At 36.0% G+C, this 14,032-nt stretch overlaps 1 protein-coding gene across 1 annotated transcript; it reads left to right on the top strand.

Annotated features, from left to right (window-relative positions):
- The first annotated feature begins 12,496 nt into the window (after nt 1-12,496).
- On the top strand, nt 12,497-14,032 carry LOC136067220 (protein FAR1-RELATED SEQUENCE 5-like). The gene is made up of 2 exons (XM_065772764.1): nt 12,497-13,595; nt 13,935-14,032. The coding sequence occupies exons 1-2, from the start codon at nt 12,497-12,499 to the stop codon at nt 14,030-14,032; spliced, it is 1,197 nt and encodes a 398-aa protein (XP_065628836.1).

A 14,032-nucleotide genomic window follows, 5' to 3' on the forward strand; every position in this document is an offset into this window, starting at 1 on the left:
ACACAACATTCAAATACCCAATTCTCAAACCCAACAGCTGAGATTCAGATGGCATTCATAACAAGAGAGAGAGACAATAACGAGAGAGAAGAGTTGGAGAGAAATAATACCTTCGCAGCTCAGCAAAACACTCTGAAGCTCTGTGATTATGCTTGCCGATTTGAGATTTTTTCAGCTTGCTGATTTGTGGGTTTTTTGTGCAAATCTATGGTTTGTGATGAGCAACGGGTAAAGTAAGAGATTAGGGATTGCACACAACTCATGGGTCTTGCCGTCATGTGTGTTCAGGTGTGAATAGCGTCATTTTGGGTTTTATTTGGGTTAGGGAGGTTAGTGATGGTCACGTGAGGGACACGTGACTACTAAGGCGGGAATAACTAACAGTGCTCATCAATATTTACTGTAGCTATTATTTTATCATTTTGTATCAATTCCGTTTGCTACGTCAGCAAAAACCGTTTACGATGTAACGGGAGGGACAAAAATGGAACCGTTTTTCAGGATAGGGACTAAAAGCGGTAAAAATAAAACTTAGGGACCAAAACGGAAATCATGTTAAAATGTAGGGACTAAAATGTGCTTTTCGCCTTCTTTGTTTAAAAAGACCCAAACAAGAAATTTTAAAATCAAAAGATTTCAAATCGGGGCATTTTAAATCAATGGATTTCAAATTCAAATGTTGCCATCCAAACACAACCATAGTGAATTTAGCAAAATTTGGATGAGGGGAATAAGAATTTCTGAAAATAACAGTATACTTGGTGCCTGGTGGACCTGAAAAAGGATGTCTGTTACATAGCGGTTAAGTTAGAAAACGAAAGGTGTGGTTCTTGTCCAAAAAAAATAGAAAAAGACAGTCATGGGCCATTGTGGGAGTCTCAAAAATATTTAATTAAAACGTAATGCAAATAGAAAGAACTTGGATTTGTAGGACACTGGGGGTCATGACCTTGTCCCCGTTCTATCATTTTGTAAGTTTCATGTGATCTGTCCTGGGATGATTTTGGGTTGCTAATTATTATACCACATAAGTTCTGTTTTTTTTTTTTTTTTTAAGCAAGGCAAGTACCACTACCACTAAACATGGAAAGTTTAAGACTAAATACGAGTATAGAACAAAAATTAGCAATAGATAACTATATTCCCTACCTCTTTTGAGCTCAAAAATTTATATCCATTCGTTCATAAAAAATTAAAAGGAAAAAGAAAACTTTTTTTCTGGTTGGGAGTAGAAAAGGGCGTTCCTTATATTTATGTATCAATAGAAACACGAGTACAACAAATAACAACACATCATTAAGGAGGAGGGCCTATGTAGAATCAGATCTTCCACTTAAGTTGCTCTTCATCGATAATTTTCCAAATAACGAGTGATGGATATAGGTCCAACAGGACATTTGATTTAGTCCTTTCAACCCAAAGTTTGGCAGCTACACTTTGAATGATTTCCACTAATTAAGAGAACCTATCCAACTATTCATTGGCTCATATATATATATAGCGCCGGAGCTGCAAAATATCGCCGGAATCTGCAAATCATCGCCGGAGAATGTAAAAACTCACCAGATCTGCATCAAAATCGCCGAAATCTGCACCAAAATCGCTGAAATCTGCTGCGAATGGCCGGCTAAATCTCACCACATATGGTTGAGAACTCGCTGAATCTCCTCGGATTTGAGCGTGACTTTGCCGGATTTGTATATAACCTTCGTCGGGTCGGGTGGCTCGGGTTTTGGAGAAGAAAACCCGCCATCGACACGCCGGTGTCGGGCCTTGGGAGCGGAAACCCGAAACTGGCCGACGGGAGCGTCGGTTCGGGCTGAACTCGGGTGGAGTCGGGCGGGTTGGTCGGTCCGGCAGGTCACGGTCGGGTCTGGACACCCCTTATTGCGTAACATATCTCATTTACAGATGATATCTCTCTCTCTCCCAAAAAAAAAAAAAAAAAGATAATTATTTTTTACCGGAGGAGGAGGGAGCCGATGAAGAGCGTTTGAACATGTCAGTGAGCATCTTGTTCTTGGTCTGGCCTCGTGGTTTCGGATGGTTTGTAAAAGAAAGGGAGGCGGGTCGGGCAGCCCCATTGCTCGTATTTGAGTTCTTTTGATCACTCATATTTCACTCTCTTTTCTTACTTCACTTCTTTTCTAAGTGCCTTTGATTGAGTGAGTGAGTTTGAGAGCGGTTAGTGGTTATTCATATTTTTCAGAGAGCAGTTAGTGGTTACTTATAATGACTCAAAAGGCGATTCCATTATTAATTTTTGTGATAAAAATTCATGACACTGAGGTCATAAAGACTTGAGCATGAGTGCGTAAGGGGTGACGCAGTTAATAATGTCGGTTTAATTAAGAATGAAAATAAAAATTTCTATACAAACCCCATTGGAGGCAGGTTGGGTGGCTCCATTGCTCGTATTTGAGCTCTTTTGATCACTCATATTTCACTTTCTTTACTTCACCTTTTTCTATGTACCTTTGAGTGAGTGAGTTTTTTTTTTTTTTTTGCTGAATATATTGAGTGAGTGAGTGAGTTTTTTATTTTTTACCGGAGGAGGAGGGAGCCGATGAAGAGCGTTTGAACATGTCAGTGAGCATCTTGTTCTTGGTCTGGCCTCGTGGTTTCGGATGGTTTGTAAAAGAAAGGGAGGCGGGTCGGGCAGCCCCATTGCTCGTATTTGAGTTCTTTTGATCACTCATATTTCACTCTCTTTTCTTACTTCACTTCTTTTCTAAGTGCCTTTGATTGAGTGAGTGAGTTTGAGAGCGGTTAGTGGTTATTCATATTTTTCAGAGAGCAGTTAGTGGTTACTTATAATGACTCAAAAGGCGATTCCATTATTAATTTTTGTGATAAAAATTCATGACACTGAGGTCATAAAGACTTGAGCATGAGTGCGTAAGGGGTGACGCAGTTAATAATGTCGGTTTAATTAAGAATGAAAATAAAAATTTCTATACAAACCCCATTGGAGGCAGGTTGGGTGGCTCCATTGCTCGTATTTGAGCTCTTTTGATCACTCATATTTCACTTTCTTTACTTCACCTTTTTCTATGTACCTTTGAGTGAGTGAGTTTTTTTTTTTTTTTTTGCTGAATATATTGAGTGAGTGAGTGAGTTTGAGAGTGGCTAGTGGTTACTTATAATGACTCAAAAGGTAATTGAATTGTTGACGTTTATGATAATTATGGTTAAAATTCATTACACTGAGGTTATAAAGACCTAAGCATGAGCGTTTAAGGGGTAACGCAGTTAATAATGTCGGCTTGTTAAGAATGAAAATAAAAATTTCTATACAAAATTCTTTAAAACCCTATTGGATGTGAACAGGACCGCTTAACAGGTGATGCAATTGATACAATCGCTTAAGGCATCCAAATAAAAGAAGGCTCCACTTGTAAAAAAAAATTATATATATAATATATTTATCTATATATTTTAATTATAAAAAAAATTAAGCACTTTTATTGGTCAATAAAATGCATTAAAAAGCCTAATTGTATCCTAAAATGCAGAAAATTAAAAAAGAAAAAAACAAAAATGATCAAACTTCAGTTAACAAAATTAAATTTGGGAGACAAATTTATTAACTCTTTCTTAAAATATACTAAAATCAAAATTAATATCAGATAAATTCATTAATAATACAACATAATTGTCTTGAAACATACTAAAATAGAGATTATAAATTTTAAAAACAAAGGAAAAATCTCTCATCTCTTTGCCTCTCCATGTATATTCTTACCTGATGCTCAAAAAAAATCTATATTCTTACCTTTTTTTCTTTACCTCCATCTTGATTCTTGATATTTTTCCATAAACTCAGTTGGTCAGTGAAATTTTTCTTTATTGATTTCCTTCGATTCACAGCAAATTCAAAATTAAAAAGGGGAAGCGAACCAGTCTTGAGTTTACCAGAGGTAATCTTCAGAGAGGCTCTTTGTCTTTCCAATTCCGAAATTGAAAAGTCAAAGTCTTCTGTTTATTTAACTTAAATTATATATATTTTTTAGTTTATTTTACTGCACCATTGTTTGATGGGAGTCCCATCAGGACACGTTTGATGGGAAACATTTTTTTGCTTTAAAACTTAGCCACGGATGGTTTCTTAAAAAAAAACTGAGCCACAGGATGATGAAAGTACAGTTTGGACTGCACAGGCGCAGCTCAGGCTGCACAGTGCGTAACTGTGCAGTGCAGCCCACAGTTTACAGCTTATAAGACCACGGTTTCTCACTTTTTATTTATTTATTTATTTATCTGATTTCACATTTTATCTATTATTATAAATTATTATACTAATTAATAATTTGATATGTATTATATCAACTTATTTATATTGTAGTGATATCTTTGTGCAAGTTTAAATTTTAAAATGACTAAAATTTTAGAAAAATTACAAAAACAAATTCTATTGTTCTATACTATAAATTTGATTTTTAATTAAATTATTATTTTTAATTATAAATTGTGTTAGATATATATATTATTTAATATAAAAAAGCCTACTTAAAATTTTTGCTTAGGCCCTAAAGAAATTGAGCCGGCCCTGGATGTGAATTTTTTTAATCGAAATTTTTTACTAACATTGTTAAATATGAGCTGTCATGTGTTTGTCATATTTGAAGTTGGACAAAGAAGAATAACCAAACACGCACAGCAAAGTTACGTGGCATTCTAAAATTATTTGATAAAAACCAACTTGCTGACAGAAAACCACAGCACCACTAGAAACGGTATCACGGACGGCCTTGGATGCTATATTGCTATCACACTATCCCTTTCAACCCTCCAAGGCACACAGCGTTGCTTTGCTTGAAGGATTTTGTTGTGGAAGATAACACAGGGCCAACCTTAACAAATTTAGGGTATTTAGAACACTCGGACCGGGAGTCTTTTGGCTAAATATTGCCAAAATTGAAACATTTTTGCATTATAGGTACTGTTTGAAGTTATTTGGCAAAATGAGGAGAGAGGTTGAATTTCGGCAACGGTGTTGCCGAAATTCATCTGCCCATTTTTCCCCCGCTGCCCGCAAGTGTGAGTGTGAGAAGTGGAATAAGGGGTGCCCGAGGAAAAAAAAAAGTAATTTCGGCAATGGTATTACCGAAGAAAAAAAAAAAAAGCCAACCAATTTCGAAATACCATTGCCGAAATTGTGGGAAAAATTTCCCACAATTTCGGCAATTGCATTGCCACAATTGGGGCAATTTTTTTTTTTTTCCAATTGTGGCAATCGCATTGCCGAAATCGTCTCAATTGCCACAATTGAAAAAAAAAAAAAAAAATTTCCAAACGGTATTAGGAATTTTTTTTTTTAATTGGGGCAATGATATTGTCAAAATTGTGAAATTTTTCCCCACAGAGAAACTTATTTTTTCCTTGCCGAAATTCGGCAACGTCATTGCCACAATTAGTAAAAAAAAAAATCCTAATTGTGGCAATGGTATTGCCGAAATTGGGGAAAATTTTTTTCCCAGTTTTGGCAATGGAATATTTCCACCTGGGAAAAATTACCTACTGTATGTCGGCAATGCCATTGCCATAATTGAAAAAAAAAAAAAATTTTTTTTTTTCCAAATGGTATTACAATTGGGGAATTTTTTTTTTTTTTCAATTGTGGCAATGACATTGCCAAAATTGTAAAATTTTTCCTCACAGAAAAACTTATTTTTTCCTATTGCCGAAATTCGGCAACACCATTGCCACAATTAGTAAAAAAAAAAAAAAAAACCCAATTGTGGCAATGGTATTGCCGAAATTGGGGAAAATAAATTTTGCCCCAATTTCGGCTATACCATTGCCGAAATTGTGGGGAAAATTTTCCCCACAATTTCGGCAATGGCATTGCCACAATTGGGGCAAATTTTTTTTTTTTTTTCAAATTGTGGCGATGGAATTGCCGAAAACTGTATGAACAATTACCCACAATTTCGGCAATGCCATTGCCACAATTGAAAAAAAAATAAAAAAAATTTTTTTTTTTCAAACGGTATTGCAATTGAGGGAATTTTTTTTTTTTTTGACATTGCCAAAATTGTAAAATTTTTCCCCACAGAAAAACTTATTTTTTCCTATTGCCGAAATTCGGCAACGCGATTGCCACAATTAGTAAAAAAAAAAAAAAAAAAAAATCCCAATTGTGGCAATGCCATTGCCGAAATTGTGGGGAAAATTGGGGAATTTTTTTTTTTTTTTTTAATTGTGGCAATGGCGTTGCCAAAATCATTGGACAATTACCCACAATTTTGGCAATGCCATTGCCACAATTGAAAAAAAATAAATAAATAAACATTGCCAAAATTGAAAAATATTTCCCCATAGAATAACTTATTTTTTCCAAATGGTGCCATTGCCACAATTGAAAAAAAAAAAAAAAAAATTTTCCAAACGGTATTGCAATTGGGGGAAATTTTTTTTTTTTTTCAATTGTGGCAATAACATTGCCAAAATTGTAAAATTTTTCCCCACGAAAAACTTATTTTTTTCTATTGCCGAAATTCGGCAACGCCATTGCCACAATTAGTAAAAAAAAAAAAAAAAAATCCCAATTGTGGCAATGGTATTGCCGAAATTGGGGAAAATAAATTTTGCCCCAATTTCGACTATACCATTGCCGAAATTGTGGGGAAAATTTTCCCCACAATTTTCGGCAATGGCATTGCCACAATTGGGGAATTTTTTTTTTTTTTTCAATTGTGGCAATGGCATTACCGAAATCGATGGACAATTACCCACAATTTCAGCAACCCCATTGACACAATTGAAAAAAGAAAAAGAAAAAAAAACATTGCCAAAATTTCTAACATTGTATATTTTTGCCAGAAAACTACTCGCATAAGTGAATTTATAACATTGTATAATTACATTTTTGCTACAATAACTACGTAAATATACATGAATACTGTAACTTAGTATTTTTTTTTCTCTTTCACTTCTTCCATTAGAGCATTCTCATCAGGTCTTCTATAAAAAATGCCATTTTAACACATCAAAAACCTACTTTACTATTTTACCACGTCATTTTACAACATCTCATTTATCAGATGTTCTATTTTTCACTTCTATACATTAAAATAATATTTACAACATATTAAATAATATATTAAACTCCTCCCCAGTTCCCATCATCATCATCAACACAGCAACAGCACAACCACCACTGCAACAACGGCCACCAACAACGCTGCCGCAACAACACCGACAGCCACCACCGGCACAAATCCACATCCACCAACACCACCTTATTAAAAAAAAAAATCCACAACAACCCAAAAAATAACCACCACAATCAACCCACAACCTCTACAATTAATCACTCACTATCAAATCAGCCCAAATTGCAGCACAAAAAAAAAAAAAAAAAAAAAAAAAAAAAAAAACCACAAAAAAAAAAAAAAAAAAAAAAAAAAAACCCACAACGAGAGAGATCGGCACGGCAAAAAACACAACCAAATCAAACAAACCCACATCCCAAATCAAACAAACCCAAAAGCAAAACCCACCACTGCAAGCCGATTGAGAGAAATCTGATGGTAGGAGGTTCCGATGACGTGATGGATGGCACGACAAGCTCGGCGGCGTGGCGTGGTGATCGGGCCATGGGTTGTTGTGGATGTGGTGGGTCGGGTTTGTGTGGCTGTGTTGGTGGATGGCGATCTGAGAGTGTGGGTCGGCGTGTGGCTGTGTTGGTGGACGGCGATTTGAGAGTGTATGTCGGGTTCGTATCTGAGAGTGTATATCGGGTTCGTGTGGCGTGGCGTGGCTTGATGCTCCTGGGTTTCGTCGGAGAGGGAAGCAGTGACGTGGAGTAGAGAGAGAGAGAGAGCAAAGAAATGAAGTGAGAGAGAGAGCAGATCCAATTCGGTGAAGGAATGAGGAGACAGGGAAGAAAGAGGCGATGAGGAGACAGAGGCAGTGGGCCCAGCGAGAATAAAAAAATAATATAAATTATAGTAAAGGTGTACAGTACACTCTCAAATTTGAGAGCGTATTGTAGCATGTTGCAAAAAAATGGCACATATAAAACACCTGATGAAACTCATATTTTGGGATTTCATGTGTCAAATGCCAAATATTATAGCATTTAACACATATAACAAACCTGATGGGAATGCTCTTAGTTTCGCTCTTTTTCCCAGACTCTCTTTCCTCTCTATCTTCTCTTGAGTCATCAAAGCAAAATGCAATGCAAACTCATCAAATCCATCGAAAATCTAGATCCCAATGAAGAGGAAGAAGTAGCAGTGGGCCAGCAGCGACGGTGAAGAGGTGATAGGCGAGAGAGTTTTCTTTTGAGAGAGAGGTGAGAAAGCCATATAGTATTCTTTTTGAGATTTTTAAGGAGAAAGAGACGAAATGAAAATAATAATAATAATGATAAAATAAAATTATTATTTAAATAAAATGGAGTATATAATACATAATCTAAATGGTGTAAATATGCACCGTTACTTTAGCATTTTTGGATATGTACAGTGTTATAGACCCATTGATCTGGGTAGTTCTAGAGCAATCACACTAGTCTATGGAAAATAAAAAAAATAGTGAATTTTACACATTTTTGCTCAAAAACTACCTACAACAATGGGTCTATAACACTATATATATATATATATATATATCCAAAAATACTACAGTAACTATGTATATTTACACAGTTATTGTAGTTTAAATCTTGCTTATACCAAAAATTAATTGACTTCTTAACCCAATGATAAAAGCAACCGTCATGGAGTAAACGTCATAAGTTTAATAGAATATTTGGGTATCAAACCTTGTCTATACAAAAAACCAATTGGTATCTTAGTTCGATGATGAAAATAATTATAATGAAATGAATACAACAGGTTTAAGAGATTTAGGGTTCAACTCCTATCTACACAAAATCCAATTGGTATCTTAATTTGATGATAAGAGCATCGTTATGAAGTGGATGTCACAGGTTTAAATTTGGCCAAATCTTTAAAAAATTAAAAAAAATTGATGTGTGTGTTCATTTGGTAGTCTCTTATTTATTTATTTCTTGGTAGAAACAGAGGTCTTATTTAATTGTAAACAAAGTTCATACATCAACAACTATATCCTTCCTTCAGGCACAGAGTCTATTACTCCTTAGACCAATCATAGCCCTTACATAACCCCAATATACAAAACTAGGGCAGGTTTGATATATAGTCAAAACTTGTTGTTAGTGGTTCTCTCGTTTCGCGAGAGCATCAGTGCACTCGTTTGCTTCACAGTATGTGTGGTGCACTTGAACCAAAGTTGTATATCATAATGTTCTCCAACACAAGCCTAGCATACATCGTGTCTGTTATGCATTGGGCATGGCTAGGAGAGCTAGAGCCAATGTATAGGATCAAGACAACGACAACGAGGACTCCGGGGTCCCCAATGATTACCTTAACCCCAACTCTTCCTCCATGAAGATGATAGCATGGAATTATCAGGGAGCTAGAAGTGTAGGTTTTTAGAACCACGCACACGAGATGTATTGTAGGCATCGACCCCAAATCCTAATCATAGTTGAGCCCTCGCATTGCTGAGGAGCGGGCGTAAACAGTTATTGACAACATTCTGTACTCCCACTCTTGGAGAGTTGATCCAATTGGTTTCTCGGGAGGCATATGGATGTTGTGGAATGAGGGTAGCAATTTTAGAGTGGAGATTCTCACCACAAGTGACTATACTATCCACACGTTGGTTAAGGTACTGAATCAATCCCATCCATTTCTGCTCACTGCCATTTATGCTTCACCTAATTTTAATTAGCGGAAAATTCTGTGGAAGTCTCTTATTTGAATTGGGGAAAATGACCATGGTCCACATGCATGAATTTTTTTTTTGTGTACGAGTGTGTGCATGTCGGTATGTGTGTGATATGTTTTATTAGAAGTAAGAAAACAGCTAGCATAAGCATGCGTTATAACTTAGAGCATTAGTATCAGGAAATACTACTCTATTCTATTTTATCATTTCAAAAAGTTACTTTATCAATTATACCATCTCATTATACAATACTTCTAGCATCCCAATCTTTTATTTTCCTATTCTACTCATTAAAATAATATATCTACACAATAAAATAATATTTTCTCCAATCACCATCATAATAAAATATTAGTTTTTTTTTTTTTAGAATTATGCTACAATGTAATTCTATATTTAGAATTGCACTGTAGCACTATTACAAAAAAATTTACAATACTTAACAATAACATTTTTTGATGCAATATATTTTAAGGTTTGAAATGCTAAATATCTCTTACATTGGGCATTAGCATTTCCCAATATTAATGCTCTTACAAGAAATAATTTGGTTTCTTTTGTTGGGTTTGCATAGTAAGGCGTTGGGTGAGATGTCAATTTGCGGAGTACAATTCATTGAAAACCCACATGGCCTATGGCAGCCCTATGCCACAACCCACCAAAAGAAATAAAAAGGACACAGATTTCCTCCAAACTAGTTTGGAGGAAATCCTCCGAACTAGAATAGCTGTCACTTAATGCAATTGACACTTAAGCTTGGGGTCATATGCAACATTTTAACTGAAGACCTGTTAACCCTAACAGTGTTAGCCAAATTTTCTTTAAACCTGCCTCTCTCCTCTCTCTTTCTCTCTTATTCCTCCTCCCAAACCAACAAGAGAATCCGGCCACCCACTGCTCTCGCCGTCCCTCTGCCAATTCCGCCCCATACCCTCTCTCAATCCGTTAACAACCTTCTCTCTTTGCCATTCCCATCCCTCACCAGACATACACTAATACACAGCCTCATGAATCTCTCTCATCTCCTCCACCTTTGTCTTGGTTTTCTCAGCAAACTCAGACTGACAAGCTCTTGTGAGGCGGAATCTATGGAGGCCACGTGTAGCAGTTGCCGATCTCACCGGACCAACTGGACAGCCCCTCTTTCCTTGCTCCTCAAACCCACGTATCAACCTGAGGTTCTGACCGGCAAGAGCTTGTGAGGCAGAATGGATAGCGGCCACATGCAGCAGTTGCTGATCTCACCGGACCATATCTCCATTCCTTCTCTTCACCCGCTTCCCCCTTTGCTGATTTCGCCCCATTCAGTTTCTCACTCAACTAATGCCGCTCCCATAAATTCGCCGCCAAGGCCCACTGCTCCTTCCGCTCCATCGTGTCTCGACATTCTCCCTGACAGTGACAAATGCAATGTTTCTCAATTTGTTCAGGTTTGATTTTCTTTAAAAAAAAAAAAAATTGTTTTTTTAAATATAATTATTTCTTCAAATTGGTTTCTCAAATTGCATTATATTTGAAGTTTGAATATTTGTCCTTATGATTATGGACATAGCTAAGTTCTATAGCTTAAGAGCTTATGGTTTTGTTGGTTTTGAATGGGTATTTATTGTTGGTGGCAAGGATTTATATACTACTTATTTTTTGGGAGTTTTTTAGTATAATTTCTGTTGAATAGGATGTTTAGGTATTTTGAGTACTAAATATTGTTGTTGTTGTTGATTGTGACTGTTTGTAAGACTATAAGCAACTATGGTTTTTTGGCTGGGTTTATTAAAAAAATTGAATATTCTTAACACTATTATTTTTTTATTGGTTTTTGGATTTAGGAAGAAGCTCAAGTAAAACCTATTGATGGCAGTCCAAACACCTCGAGTAAACACAATAAGGAAATTAAGACACCAATGATTGGAATGAAATTTGATTGTGATGATAGTGCATATGAGTTTTACAAACAATATGCTTATAGAATGGGCTTCAGTGTAAGGAAATAGTATGTTAAGCGAGGAAGTGCTGGACATTTAAGAGGAGATCTTTTTGTTGTTCAAAAGAAGGTGAACGAGCTATTGACAAACGTCGTGAACAGGTATCTTTTCATCACCCAATTTCACGAATTGGTTGTTTAGCACAAATGACTTGTCAACTTCAAAAGGATGGTATGTTAGAAGTTGTTTCTTTTCACGAACAACATAATCATGAGCTTGCTCCTTCTCCAATGAACACATGTTAAGATCAAATAGGAAAATTACACATGCCCAACAAGCTTTTGCGGATGATGCAGAAAATCGGGGTATCAATCAAACATACCATAGATTTGTTGAGCATGCAAGTTGGTGGTTATGAAAATCTTGGGTTTTGAATGTTGACTATAAAAATCATGTAAATTCCAAGAGGAGAGAGGCTTTAAAAAGAGGAGATGGTCGTGCTGTGATGGATCACTTTAGAAAAATGCAATTAGAAGATCCATCTTATTTTTATTCTATACAACTTGATGATGATAATCAAATTTTGAATATTTTTGGGTTGATTCTAGATCTATAGTTGATTATGGACACTTTGGGATGTTATATGTTTTGACACCACTTATCGAACAAATTCATATGGTCGACCTTTTGCTCCATTTATTGGGGTTAATCATCATAAACAATCAATTGTCTTTGGTGCAGCTTTATTTTATGATGAAACTATAATGTCTTTCAAGTGGTTGTTTGAAACTTTTTTAAGTGCAATGTCGGGGAAACAACCAAAAACTATATTTACAGATCAATCTGCTGCAATGGCCAATGCAATAGAAGATGTGTTTCCTGAATCAAATCACCGTTTATGTGTGTGGCATATTTATCAGAATGCTGCTAAGCGCCTACATCATATATTTAATTCATCAAGCCAATTTCGAAATGATTTTAGTAATTGTGTGTATGATTTTGAAGATGAAAATGAATGGATAGTTGCTTGGAATTACATGCTTGAGACATATGATCTAACTGATAATCTATGGTTGCGTGAAATGTTTGATGTGAAAGAGAAATGGTGTATGGCATATGGTCGACATATGTTCACTGCTGATATGAAAAGCACTCAACATAGTGAGTCAATAAATGGTGTGTTGAAGAAATACTTGAAGCCAAAACATGGTCTTTTGCAATTTTTTGGACATTACTCTAGAGTATTGTTTGATAAGCGAAGCAAAGAACTACAAGCAGAGTTCAAAATGAGACAAACAACACCAGTTTTACTATTTGATTTTGAGATGTTGAGACATGCTGCAAAGTTGTATACTCCAGAAATATTCAAAATGTTTCAAGATGAATATGTGAAGATTGTGGATTGTACTATTTACAAGACTAGTAAATCTGATTCTATCACAGAATACAGAGTGAAATATCGAAACAAAACTCAGGAGCACTTAGTCAAATATGAAGCCTCAACAACGACAGTCCAATGCAGTTGCATGAAGTTTAGCTTTGTGGGAATTCTATGTTCCCATGCTTTGAAAGTTCTTGACAAGAAAAATTTTAAGAGAATTCTAGCCCATTATGTATTGAAAAGATGGACACAAGATGCAAATGTTGGTTCTATTAAGGACTATCGTGGCATTGATGTTAAAGGTAGTGCTCAAGAGTCAGTGGGAAAGCGTCTTTCTCACTTGAGTCACAAATGTCTTCAAATTAACACACTTGCAGCAGAGAGAGAGATGATGTATGAATATGTTGATAAATGTTTTGACAAATTATTGAAGGATTTGCAAGAAATGAGAATTAAATGTTGTTTGTCCTCTATGGAGAGTGAGGTCCATGGTGAAGTTGTTCTTGAGAATGTTTTACAAGGTGACGGTGGNGTGTTAGAGATATATATTAGACATATATTAGCCCAATGTAATAGGCCCAAGCCCAGTCCTACTTGTACTAGTAGTCTAGGGTTTAGTCGCCTATATATACTCATGTTAGGGTTCATTGTAACTGAGGTTATTGTACTACATTCCTACACAATAAAGATGTAGCCCTTAAGGGATTCCTCCGTGGATGTAGGCCGTCAAGGCTGAACCACGTAACCCTCGTGTTCTTGATGTTCCTATTCTATGCTTTCTCTTCCGCATCCACTCTAGCATACACAACATGATATAACACATTGTGTTTGATAATATTCTCCATTTAACATGGTATCAGAGCTAATATTCAACAATAATGTTCTCCAACACAAGCCTAGCATACATCGTGTCTGTTATGCATTGGGCATGGCTAGGAGAGCTAGAGCCAATGTATAG

This window comes from Quercus suber, unplaced genomic scaffold (assembly GCF_002906115.3).
Source record: "Quercus suber isolate HL8 unplaced genomic scaffold, Cork oak 2.0 scaffold_63, whole genome shotgun sequence".
In the NCBI taxonomy this organism is placed as follows: Eukaryota; Viridiplantae; Streptophyta; class Magnoliopsida; order Fagales; family Fagaceae; genus Quercus; species Quercus suber.

Excerpts from the sequence above, each read along its gene's own strand:
- LOC136067220 (XM_065772764.1), top strand. The coding sequence starts at position 12,497 with ATGTCGGGGAAACAACCAAAAACTATATTTACAGATCAATCTGCTGCA.